The 13,031-nt window shown below is 34.0% G+C and overlaps 1 protein-coding gene across 2 annotated transcripts in view; it reads right to left on the reverse strand.

Moving 5' to 3' along the window:
* Window positions 1-12,795, reverse strand: part of SMC1B (structural maintenance of chromosomes 1B) — a 31,640-nt gene extending 18,845 nt beyond the window's left edge. For both annotated transcript variants that reach the window (XM_032221584.1, XM_032221583.1), the window contains exons 1-10: window positions 12,687-12,795; window positions 11,570-11,762; window positions 9,333-9,441; window positions 7,999-8,202; window positions 6,669-6,907; window positions 6,310-6,568; window positions 4,786-4,926; window positions 2,993-3,075; window positions 2,378-2,585; window positions 27-212 (exon numbers count right to left, since the gene is read on the reverse strand). In XM_032221584.1, coding sequence (XP_032077475.1) covers window positions 27-212; window positions 2,378-2,585; window positions 2,993-3,075; window positions 4,786-4,926; window positions 6,310-6,568; window positions 6,669-6,907; window positions 7,999-8,202; window positions 9,333-9,441; window positions 11,570-11,762; window positions 12,687-12,795 — 1,731 coding nt within the window. The remainder of the gene's footprint in view (window positions 1-26; window positions 213-2,377; window positions 2,586-2,992; window positions 3,076-4,785; window positions 4,927-6,309; window positions 6,569-6,668; window positions 6,908-7,998; window positions 8,203-9,332; window positions 9,442-11,569; window positions 11,763-12,686) is intronic.
* Window positions 12,796-13,031: the final 236 nt, after the last annotated feature.

Genomic DNA, 13,031 nt, shown 5'->3' on the forward strand with positions numbered 1-13,031 from the left:
TACTATGTTTTCTTTAAACAGCTTACTTCAAGGTAATCCAGAGGAAGGAACGTTTCCGGCTCAGCTCTTTCTTCCTTGAGGAAACGAATGCAATTTCTAGCTGCCTTTTCTGAGGCCACAACAATTGCAGTCATGTATTTGCCAAAAACTTTGGTGACAGCAAGCTGGTATTTTTTATGGATGGGGTGACACAAGTCTACGAGTCTTCCAAACTAAAAGAAAAATAGTGTACTAATTTGCAACAAGTAATTCTCAACCTTCAACAGTTCATTTAGTGACCAAAGTTACAACATCACTGAAAAAAGTGACTTATGACCATTTTTCACACTTACAACCATTGCAGCATCACCATAGTCATGTGATCAATATTCAGATGCTTGGCAACTGGTTCATATTTATGATGGTTGCACTGTCCTGGGATCATAAGATCATCCTTTGCAATCTTCTAACAAGCAAAGTCAATGGGTAAACCAGACTCACTTAACAACCATGTTACTAACTTAAAAACTGCAATGATTCAACAACTGTAGCAAGGTCATAAAATGGGGCAAAACTCACTTAACAAATGTCTCACTTAGAAACATAAATTTGGGGCTCAATTATGGTTGTAAGTTGAGGACTACCTGTATTTATACTTTTTTGCATAAAATTACTTCAACTGATGTAGACACCAGTTGTCAACAACTTCCCATAAACGTGCATGGAAATGCAGCAAATAAATAATGTTGCTCTACTACTTTGTTAGTCCCGAAATGTAAGTCAGCTCAATAAATTACTTCATATTAAGACTAAAAGTACTCTAAGATTGGCTTTAGTAATAGGATCTTGCCACTCTGATTACTTCGTCCTCTTTTATAGAATAAGAATTAGGGAGGTGCCTATCTGAGACATTCTGGCATTCCTCCCTCCTTGTTTGGGCTTAAGTAGTGTTTCCCTCCTTGTTGCTTTGGTAAGGAATTTTCCCTCTCTCTATCAAGGCCTTCCTACTTATTATTCCCTTGCATCTTTTAACATTTATGTGAAGCTGCTGAGCCTTGGTGCTTCTAAGACCAAGGGGAGGGGCTGAGTGAGATATCAACAGTATGCTGATGATATCCAGCTGTATTTCTCCACTGCATGCCAAGGAGGAGATGCAGTGGGGGTTTTGATTCAGTACCTGGAAGCTTGCAAGAGACTGACTGGTACGGAACAGAGTCTGAATCCCAGCAAGATGGAGCCCAGCACTTCCACATAGTTATAAAGGAGCAGTTACACATTCTTGGCAGTTCCTGCTTCAGTAGCAACAGGAAGCTGTGCCCAGTAAAGCCTTTGATTAATTTCAACTCATCTGTCAATTTTAGGCCTTTCTGGCCCAAAGTCCTTCCTCATCTCTGTGTGAGATGACTGCAATTTGCTCTATGTGGGCTGCTCTTCCAGATGGCCCAAAAACTCTTCCAACTGGATTCAGTGAATGGACACAAGATTTAATATCTCCTAACCATAGTAAGTGTCATGAGTTCCCCCCAAGAGGTCGGGGTTGCAGATACTCAAAGCTCCCTCAATTTGGAATAGTCTGCTGCCCCAGGTCAGGGTGGTCCCTCCTTTAGGACGGTAACTTATTTAGAATGGATAAAGCTAATTAGGAAACAGTAAATATATAGTATTTTAATAGTATTTAATCACAACAGATCTATTTATATTGTTATAATTGTGAATTGTTAGCATCTAGTGAGTATGTAGCATATATATGTTTGTACATTAAAAAATAATAATTAAAATGGATGTCAATAACTTTAAGGTTGGCTTGTTTAAACTAGGGCCTCCGAAACTCTTCAGCTCATCGACCCCTTCATGAAGCTTCAGTTTGTTTAATCTATCCTCAAACATTTATTATATGAAAATAATTTAAGAAATACTTTAACTAATAGTTCTATGAATAATATTATACCAAACAACTGCAGCCACCATTTAAAAACCATTGGCATTAACAAAATCACTATCAATCAAGCACAAAAAGCAGCTTTTCTTGGAATAGCTTACATCCTGTGATGATACCTTTAACATCTGTCCATCCCAAGTTCTTGGGAAGGACCTGATGGATAAAAATGCCAAATCCAGTCTGAACATCTGGTTGATTGTGCAATGAAACAACATCATCATCATCATAATCGTCAAAGCTTTGGATAGTCCCATCAACCTTTGAGAATCAATACTGACCACTGGTTTAAACTCATTTTTAAAAATATTATTAATCTGTCTGCATTTATTATCCTCATGGCATTGAGCTTGTTTTTTTACTAGTGTTCAGTATTACAGAATAACCTAGGAGAATGTACTATTAAAAGAGCTATCTATTTGTAAATGAAGTGAAATTAAAAGAATTAGTCTATTTAATTACCACAAAATCAGGATATAATCTTTTGAGGCTCTCCAAATTTTCTGCCCTCTTCTGCTGGCGTTTTCCTTCATGGACATCAATTCTAGCATTCTGCAAATCACTAACAACTTTACTCAGTTCTTCATTTATTTTGCCTATTCTGATCTTTGAAGTTTGAATCTCATTTGTCAGTTTTTCTTCTTCTTGCTTTTTTTCTTCTAAAGATTCCCTTCAATTTAAGCCAAAAAGTGGAAAAACAAATAAAGACTTGGACATAATTTAATGTCAAATAAAATTAGCATAAATTCTGTTGGCCAATGCCTTAAAGTCAAGTGCTCTTAGTTTGCAAGACCCAAATTCAGATGCATATCTTGAGTTTTGAGAAATTAGTGCATGCTTAGATAAATAAATCGAAAGAGATAATCATATATTATGTAACATTATTACACTCAGCCCAAAACTTCTGAGGATATACCAAACATACAGATCTTACTGTATGCTATGTTCTTGAATAATCCATTTGGACAAATATGTAAGTAATATAAAAAACAAAATGAATTTTAGCAAGATTTGCATCTTAAAAGCTTGTTTTAGTGCAGGAAATTATTAATTTTAATAAATGCTATAAATACATACGAGCATGTCCTACTGTATTCCACAAGCTTTTCCATTCTTCTTTCATTATCTTCTATCTGTTCTAAGACACGCTTTATATTTTCCTAAAAGTATATAGTAAGATACATTAAAAAATGGTTTTACATATAAAATATTTAAAGAATTTTACCGAATTTTAAAATTATGATTATCATTGTTTAACTTCCCATAAAATGTTTTTCAATTTACTACAACAAAAGCATTTTTTCCATTACCATTCTTCTTTTATTGATGATGTGTGTTATAAGTTATAATGAAAGTTTTCCTCTTGATTTTATCCTCTAAAATAAGGAAGAATTTAGCTTTACAACAAAGCTAGATTTTGCCTAGCAACAACTGAAAATTCTCAAAAAGAAAAAAGGATACTGGCATGGATAAACTCACTATTTTCTTTTAAAAACCTCTTTTTTCTGGCCTTCAGAGGCCACACTTTCGTCTATAGTTTTAGTATTAATATTTTTTAAAAATGAGACATTTTAGTGTTTGAATTTTACAGTATTGTGTTAGCAGTACGAAGTTTTAGTTATCTGTCAGTTGTAACTTTTAATGGAATTATGTGAGATGGATGTAATCTTTCCTGCTTGTATTTTACAGTGGTCCATGACTAAAATGAATTTTTCTGGTGGTTGTTCTCAGCATCTTGTTTTTTTCCACAATGTACCAAGAACAATAATATATCACAATACATTAGTCACAGAAAGGATTGTTCATGGGGCAGAGATGCTGGGAACGTCTCCTGTACTTCCTGTAATTTTTCCCAAATGCATTACTAAAGAAGTATCTCCTATTCAAACAGAACAACACTTTTTATGCACACTGAGAACACTTATCAACAACTTTGCAGAGTTTGCACAATCCTTTTGAACTTTAAGCCTTTCCTCTCAGGAGTTAGCAATCTTTCCAGCAAATCCAGCATCCTCTTCTGATTGTGACTATGGTGTTCCTCGTCAGACACTGGATCATATCTAGCTGCCAGTTGAGAGCTTACACAGGAAGAAAAGCAGACTTCCTCCATCTAACAAACACTGGGCTTAATTGTTTATAAATGGCCAAGATAAGAATATATAGAACACATTATATTCTTAGGAATCAATATATTTTAAAATGCAAACTTTAACTAATGTATAATTTCTTGAATTCTTCAAACTTTACCAAATTGACTACATATTTCTAGCATATGTGTACCATAGTATTATGTGCTCCTTCTATATAATTTTATTAGTTATCCGTGTGCTCTATGCCATACGCTAAATAAATAATAAATAAATAATCCATCCAGCTTTTTGTGTGCAAATTTGTAAGCCATATCTGAAAGACTACTGGGTCTAAGACAAAACCTTAGGATGCTCCACTGGATACTTGTACTTTGGAGACATAGATCCAATAAGGATTACATGTTGGATACTACTGTTCAATCAATTCCAAATCTATCTGCTAGTGAAATCATCCACCATCCATCTCACACTTTTTCTCTTTATCAAGAAAAAAATTATGGTCGTCTTTATTAAATGTTTTACTGAAACCTACTAACTATACCTATCCTTTGATCTACTAATCTAGTTGTCAAAAAAGCAATACAATTTGTCTACTATTACCTATTTAAACAAACTGATTCTTGCAAAACTATTGATTATCTTTGCTAGGATATTTCCAAACATTGATGTCAAAACTAAACTTTAAGTCTTCAGCACAGCCCTAATAAAAAGGAGCTCATTATTTTTAGAACATTATTTTTGGCTCCCAAATCATGATTAATATTATATATATATATGTACCTCAGTTTCTTTTTGTCTCCGCCGATCAAATGACATCTTTTCTTTATCTGCCTTCTGCTCCCATAGCAGTTTTTCCCGTTGCTGAGTTAATGTGGCTACTTTTTTATGAACTAATTCTTTCAATTCCTGATACTGCTTTACCTGCACACAAACAGAAAAACCTTGATCATGTGTATGGGATTATATCCCTAAATAATTTGTATAAATCATAATCCAACGGTCCTAAGTGCGAAAATTGGTCAAAAGTCACTTTTTCAGTGCCATTGTAATGTCAAACAGTCACTAAATGAAGTTATAAATCAAGAACTACCTGCTACAAACAGGGAGGCTGTTCTAGTCCTCTCTTAGACACAAAACCAGTAGGCCAGTCCATTTTTCTCAGCCCTGGGAAGAAGGTAATAGCAAACTACTTCTGAACTCTTTCCAAGAATCTACAGGGTCGGGTCCAGGCAGTTGTCAAGAGTCAAGTGACTCAAACATACACACACTCACACACATAATTTATTATCTAAGGCAAATGTAATGTTGTTCTTCAGAGAATTGCATAGATAGCCCAGCATGTTCATTTCTAAGATCTAAGTAACATTAGATCTTCACATTTGCCATAAGCACATTGAAATCACACATTAGGGTTATTTTAAATGAATTATAGCAAGCTTTAACTTTTCATAGAATTTCTCTATTATATCCTCATGTTTATCTGCTGTAGAGATAGATATCTTGTCTATGGTAATATTGGTAGAAGTGATGCTAATTGTTACATAATCCAATTTGGATATGAAACTTAAATTTTTATCTTTGGGTTGTGTTATGTACCATTATAGTTACTCCATTATAATGCATTTTTTCCAAAATACTCTAGTTTTTTTCAGATTGTTTAAATGTTATTACTTGCAAAGTAATACAATCTTCCAGATATCATCAGCAGGGTCTATCTAATGAATTAGATATCAAGTCGTTCAAGTTTTAAGTGTGGGTGTTCATCTGAACTAACTTTTTAGGAAGAAAATGTACTAATAATTTAAAAGGGGTGGGAGAAAGCACATATAAGGATTTAGGATTCAAGACTGAATTATATATTTATGTGTAGATATACTGTAGATCTCTCTCTCACACACATACAACTTATTGCATTTATATATTAAATTTATATCTTACCATCATTCTGGAGTCCAAGGCAGCATACTTTCTATTTTTCCCCATTACAACAACTCTACTGTGTTGGGCTGAAAGTGATTGGTCCAGAGTTACCAAGTTTCCATGACGGACAGTGGACTGGAACTTAAGTTATTCCCATTCCTAGCCTAACACATTAACCATTATCACTATATCTTTCTCTCTCCTTTTGTCCAAATCGGCATTGTAGATATTGCACTGCAGTGCAAATTACTATTAACATAGTATAGCAATGATGACCATAAGTTACTTTCTAATTTAAGTATGTAACTACAATTATACAAATTAAAGCCTTAATCTGCTCTTTTGAATATTATATATAGAATTTTTATTTGCCTTGAAATTTACCTGACTTTCTTCCAGGAAAACTTCTCTTTCTCTATATTGTGCCTCTTCTTCAACCCTTTTTTCAAATGCTTTCCAAACTTTATCAATCTCAATCAACTCCAGCTCCAATTCCCTTCTACCTTCTTCTTGCTTGGCTTGCTCTTTCATATGATCTCTTAACTTATTTTTAGCCATATCTACTTTTTTAATTTGGTGAGAAGTTTTTTCCTTTGCTTTAATATACTGAGACCTCTTTTGGTTTAATGTAATTTCTAGAGCCCTAGAAAGGAATACAATTTTCAAAAAAGATTATTCTGAGAAAGTCCAAAAATTTCTAATATAAATGGATAAGAGGCATGCCTCTTATCTAATGCACTTACCTAATTTCTTTTTCAATGCGCTGACTGCTTCTAGTTAACATCCCAAAAGCAGATTTCTTGGCTTTCATGATTTCTTCTGCATCAGAAACAGCCATTTTCTTAGTATCAATAATCTTAGTTTTTCCAGCCAGTTTATTATAGAGAAAATTGATTTTTTGCTCATTGTGATACAATCGGAGAAGTTGCAACTGCTTTTTATGTTCTGTCAATTCTTCAAACAACTCCTGATAATGCTCTGCCTATAATCAACAAAATGATTACGGTAGCTATGAACTCCTACACAGTGATAAATCTTGACTGTGAATTAAACACATGCCTTTCAATTATAAAGAGTTTATATTCATATTTTGTTAACATTTGTAATAGCATTAGTAGTTTACTGTACATCCATTAAGAGACCCATATAAATAATTGAAGATAAGAATATTCTCCCTGGATAGTTATGTAGCTGCATTGGAGTACATATTTTGCTCCTAAAGTTAACTGATTAATAGCATATTAGAGTGAGAACCTCAGATCCATCCAAGCCTCAACACCATCATTTTCCTTTCTCATAATAAAGAAATTTTAATCATGATTATTGTTAGACGTATATTAAAGGATTGTATTCATATTAATTATTGGCTTAGTAATAAGTGTTCTTAAAATTTCTATACAGCAAAAATATTAAATTACATTATTATAGAATTCTTAAAATTGTTTAATAAGAGTTGGGGATACTGACTAGCATACACAGCAAGACATAGGATGATATCCTTCTATCCTTCTTTCTCTCTCTCTCTCCCTTACTTTTTTATTGTTGAGTTTAATTATTTTAGGAAATGGCTTAGCCTTAGGATATGAAGGAAATCTGGCTGAAATTTCTGTCACTCAATTTTTAGGGTATATAGCTTCTTTGCAAATAGCTTAATTCCATTTAAAATTAAGAAGGCTTCCAATATTATTTGCACATTAATACATTTTCCAAGGGTCAGACTAGCTGTTTCAATCTTAAAATGTTTCAAATTTCAAAAGGAGTCTGATAAAATTAATAGCACGAGTTGATTCTCTGATATTCAGAATACTCTTTTTAAAAAAAAAATCTGACCAAGGGTTAGTTCCACTATGCAATCTTTCTTGTATTACCATTGTATTTATAACAGTCAAAATAAGGCAGGAAATTTAACAATATCATAGTACGATTTAATCTTTATTCTTATGATTCAGAAGCTCTATCAGAAAACTTAATTTAAAAAAGATAATCTGATTATGAATATTTTTCCACTGAAAATATAAAAATTTCATTTTATATCCTAACTTAAGAACCAAAACTATTTTTTCCTGAATTCACCTCTTCTTTCTCTAATTTTGCACGTTTGCGCTCAGCTGCCACATTTTTCTTCTTGTTGTAACTGAACTGTGCATCTTCTTCTGCCTTTTGCAAATCCCTCTTCCTTTCTGCATATTCAGCAGCAAGCTCTCCCGAGTTACTAATTTGTTCAAAAAGCTGTGTTCTTTCTTTGGGTTTCTTCATTGCAATTGCTTCAACTTCACCCTACAATAATAATTCTATTTATTTTAAAATGTTAAAATTGAACAAAATAAAAAGGATTCTGGAAAGAAGACCTTAAGGACCAATTTTACAGAAAACAACCCACATTCTTTACCTAAAATTCTTTGTTCTTATGGTGATAACAATAATATAATATGTTACATCAATAGTATTCAGAGCCAGTAAAGCCAAAGATGAGGGTTTAACTTCATAAATTTCTTTTCTGAGTCCTATATATAAATCTTCTATCTAGTGTCAGAAATAAAATTGTTAAAGAAGACAGTGCATAAATTACTCCAGATACTGGAAGTAACATTTAAATCCATCTCAAGAAAATATACAGTGACAAGTATTCAACTCCCAGATTGTTTACTCATAAATTCCTTTCAAACAGGAGAAATGAGCAAAGATATAAACATTAAATTAACATTATAAAAAGGGACGCTGGTTTTTGCTATATCTCGAGAGGACATTACAATTTTTTAAAGGATTTCCCTCCTGCTGTAAAATAATTCATAGTATTTTGCTCAATCTAAGGAGTGATGGGTGCTGGGGTGTGTGTATGTGTGTTTGATAACAAATGGAGCAGTCAGGCAGATTGGCACTAGAGAAGTTATCTCAGATAACTCATGGCATGAGAATAAAACTTTAAATAATAAAACCTTAAACTTGCTCAGGGGAAAACTGGCAGTCAGCGTAGCTCTCCTGCTACATTTTATGGCAAAGGTAGAAGTCTTCTACAACATCTTTGCTTCTCCATTTGATATGAACAGAAGCTCAGGGCTAGGCCTAAGGGACCCTCCAGATCAAAATGTGAGGTTACTAACTTTGAAGACATTGGGATGCAAGTACCTCTCTCCAGAAACGCTTATCTTGGCAATACTAATACTATACCAAACAAAATGGTAAAAAGAACTCTTTGCCATCAATCACTACAATTCAAGAGAGATTTTTGGAAAGACATGCAGTCCAAAGTGGTAGTTGTATCTAAAATGTGCTGCTTAAGATTTTTTTTAAAAAATCATTGTTGAAGCCACCTTATCACCCACATATTTGGATCAAGATAACAAATTATTGCCAACAACATAAATATGTAATTTATGCTATACTAAATTTTGAGCACAAATATTTACCTGAAAAACTAGACAATTCTTTGCTCTTGCAATTATGCCAATTTCAGCAAGTGCCTTTGTATACATAGATCGGTTGACAGCAGTATCATTAACAAGAAACTCAGATCCACTGCCTAATTTTGAAAGAAGCAACAAAACAAGTTAATTCCCAAATCAACATTTGGAAAATAATTAATATATTTTCAATGTAAACATTAGCTGTAATTAGCTAACATTAGTTATTTTTAGAAAATGGCTTTCTGGAATTATAATTTTACACTTAATTACAGACCTCACTATATTGCTTACAACATTAAACATGTTTCTTACCACTTTATTATACAACACAGAAACACAATAAAACAAATTATTTCTTTTTAATTTTTAAGAAATATTTTTGTTACAAATAATTTTGTTATTTGCAACTTTCAACCTAGTTTTTGGGTTAGATCCTTTGCATGAAATTAAGTTTTTTGTTTTCTAGATTTTTTCTCTCCTCTTTATAAGGTGTCTTGTTTTGCTTGAATGTTTTTCTTACATTCCCTTCTGCATAACTATAAGGCTTTCTTTCTTTCTCTCTCTTTCCTTCCTTCCCTATGGATACAGAGTTTGGACCTAATAGCAAACTTTTTTTTTTCTGGAAACACAATTCCAGTAGGTCCATTGGGCCTATTTTTCATCCTCCCCAGGCTTTGGAGGCTTTCCTGAAGCCTGAGGAGAGTGAAAACGGTCTCCCCCACCACTCCCCAGAGGTCCTCCAGAACTGGAAACGGATCGTTTCTGAACTTCCGGGTAGCCCATTGGGCACGTTTTTCATCCTCCCCAGGCTCCAGGGGTAAAAATGGACTCTCTCGGCCCCCCAAAAGCCAGAAATGGGTTGGTTCTGAACTTCCAGTAGGCCCATTGGACCCGTTTTTTGCCCTCCCAGGCTCCGGAGGCTTTCCTGGAAGCTGGCGAGGGCGAAAATGGCTTCCCCTAGCCCTCCAGAGGAAATACCAAGCTAAGCTTGGAGGCGAGTAGTGCAGCACGCATGGGTGTGTGTGTGTGTTTGTCCATGCATGATTTGCAATATGGGCCCCGGCTATCATGTGCATGCCCTTGCATTTTTGGCACCCAACAACAAAAAGGTTAGCCATCGTTGGTATAGGGTCTCCTGACTAAAAAGGAGAAGTTGGACTAGAATAATATAGCAATAGCAATATAGCAATAGCAGTAGACTTATATACCGCTTCATAGGCCTTTCAGGCCTCTCTAAGCGGTTTACAGAGAGTCAGCATATTGCCCCCAACAATCTGGGTCCTCATTTTACCCACCTCGGAAGGATGGAAGGCTGAGTCAACCCTGAGCCGGTGAGATTTGAACCGCTGAACTGCTGATCTAGCAGTAGCCTGCAGTGCTGCATTTAACCACTGTGCCACCTTGGCTCTTAGAAGACCTCCAAGGTCCCTTTCAACTCTTTTACTCTGTATATTTAATCTACGAAAAATAAAATATCATTTTTATAACAAAATATTATCTTATGCATTACTTTTATTCATTTTGTTTTGCATGCTTTTTAAAAATACTTAAGTGTATGCTTTTAAAATGAATGTAATAAATGTACTTTGGCAGTTTTATTCCTAATAACTACCTTGATATTTAATGTTATTTTCTTTATGAAACTTATATGCCACTCATCTTGTCTGAGGCGACTCTAGGTTGCTTACAATGAATAAAAACAACAAAATAAAACATTAGAACAATAAATATTAACACTAAAATTGATTTAAAAATTAACAAAGATGGAAAGGAAGGAAAAGAGATGCACACATGGAGGAAGTGAGATCTTATTAACTACTTCTAAAATGACCTGTTCCCATCAGGGACTCAAGCCAATTGGTAGAGCCAGGTCTTCAGGCTTTTTCAAAAGTCCAAATGGGTGGGTGCAATTTTATCCAGGAGGCATGATGTTCCAAAGAGTGGGAGACAGGGCAGGAAATGATATTAATTATTTGATATTGTCCAATATATACCAATATATAATATCAAGTATATTAATACTTGATATAGTATAATCCATAATTTTTTGCTCTTCTCACTATGCTTAGAGAATCATATACCAGACAGCAAAGATATTCCAAGAGTCTGTAAAATTTGAATTTATCCAACAGGAAACATAAATTTGCCACACTTAATTGAACAAAATGCTAGTGTCTATATAATCAATTGCTTATATTTTCTTTATACTTCACAATGTTTAATTTTTAGAAAAATTGTACTTGCCTCGAATAATCCTTGAAAATTTTTTCTGTTCCCCATTTTCTTCTACATACACCATTGTTACACTTCCACTTGAAGAAACTGGCTTTCCAACATGAGCTCCATGTATCAGTTCCTGAATGTGCTTCACTCTTAAATTAGATGTTTTTTCACCCATTACAAAGCTGAGGGCATCCATTACATTTGATTTCCCTTTAATTGCATAAAATGTTAAAAGAGCTCATTTACATATGAAAATTAGAATTACAAATATCACTCTTTTAAATTTCATGAAAACATTTTCACCAATCCATCCTACACTGATATATCCCTAATTGCTTGCAATACTTCCATAATTAATGATTTGCTGGTTCTGATCCTACACTAAATCACAATTTCCCCTCTTTTTAAAATGTGGCCACAAAGAAAGTAATTCAAAAGTTTTCATTTCTATTTTAGAAAAATCTCAGGGGGTCTTTTTAAATTTTAGAGAGTAGAAACAGCGATAGACCTTAACAAAGACTTGTGATAAAACTTTTTGGTGCAAATGCTGTTAGAGAACACATAGCAAAATATCTGGCAAAATATCTACATCTCAGCAAGGCCTTTTTGTGATCCAAAACTACTGCTGCATATAAATATAATAGCAATGACTGCTGCTTTACTAAAAGCCATCTTCCAGTTTATTTTTAACTAAAATAATCTTTTAAAAAGTAGGCCATGTAAGGAACCTCAAAGACATTAAAAGGGGTTGGTGAGAAAAGCCTAAGCCGATATGTCTGCTATAAACACCTACTAGCCAGCGGAATTCTTAATGGACACAGTAAGTCTCTTCTAAACACACAATTCTTTCCCCTTCTTTCCAATGGAATGTCATCTCTTGTACAGTTGATTAATGTCCTACTGCCAATATCAATTAAATAGCTATTTATATAACTTAATCAGCTTGTACACTTTAATCACAATACTACAGCAAGTCAAGCAGGGAGGAAAATTCTTGGAAAAAACACAACCATGCATAGGATAAAATAGCTATAACTGGAGTTGTATATATGAGGAATGGTTATAAAAGGAAACAGGCCAGTCTAGGAGGACCCTAATCAAAGGCAACTGCTATAAATCATTTCTACACATTACCTGAACCATTAGGACCAATGATACAAGTGAATTTCTTGAATGGTCCAATGCATTGCTGTCCCCGCCAGGATTTGAAATTCTCAACCAGCAAAAGTTTTAAGTATCCCATCTATTGATGAAGAAGGAAAGCAAAGGGAATGTGAAATAGAACACTGCCATGATTGATGGGAGTTAAAAGTAAGAACATTTGATATATTGCCTGTTTTACTATTCTGGTACAGTGTTCATAACCTCATATTTTAAGCAAATTCCCCAATTTTCTAATTTCATCTTTACTTTTGGATAGGTTATTCCAAAACAAGCTACATTCTGCTACATTATAGATATGTGCAACCATCTAATGGA

The sequence above is a fragment of the Thamnophis elegans genome, chromosome 7 (genome assembly GCF_009769535.1).
Source record: "Thamnophis elegans isolate rThaEle1 chromosome 7, rThaEle1.pri, whole genome shotgun sequence".
NCBI lineage: Eukaryota > Metazoa > Chordata > Lepidosauria > Squamata > Colubridae > Thamnophis > Thamnophis elegans.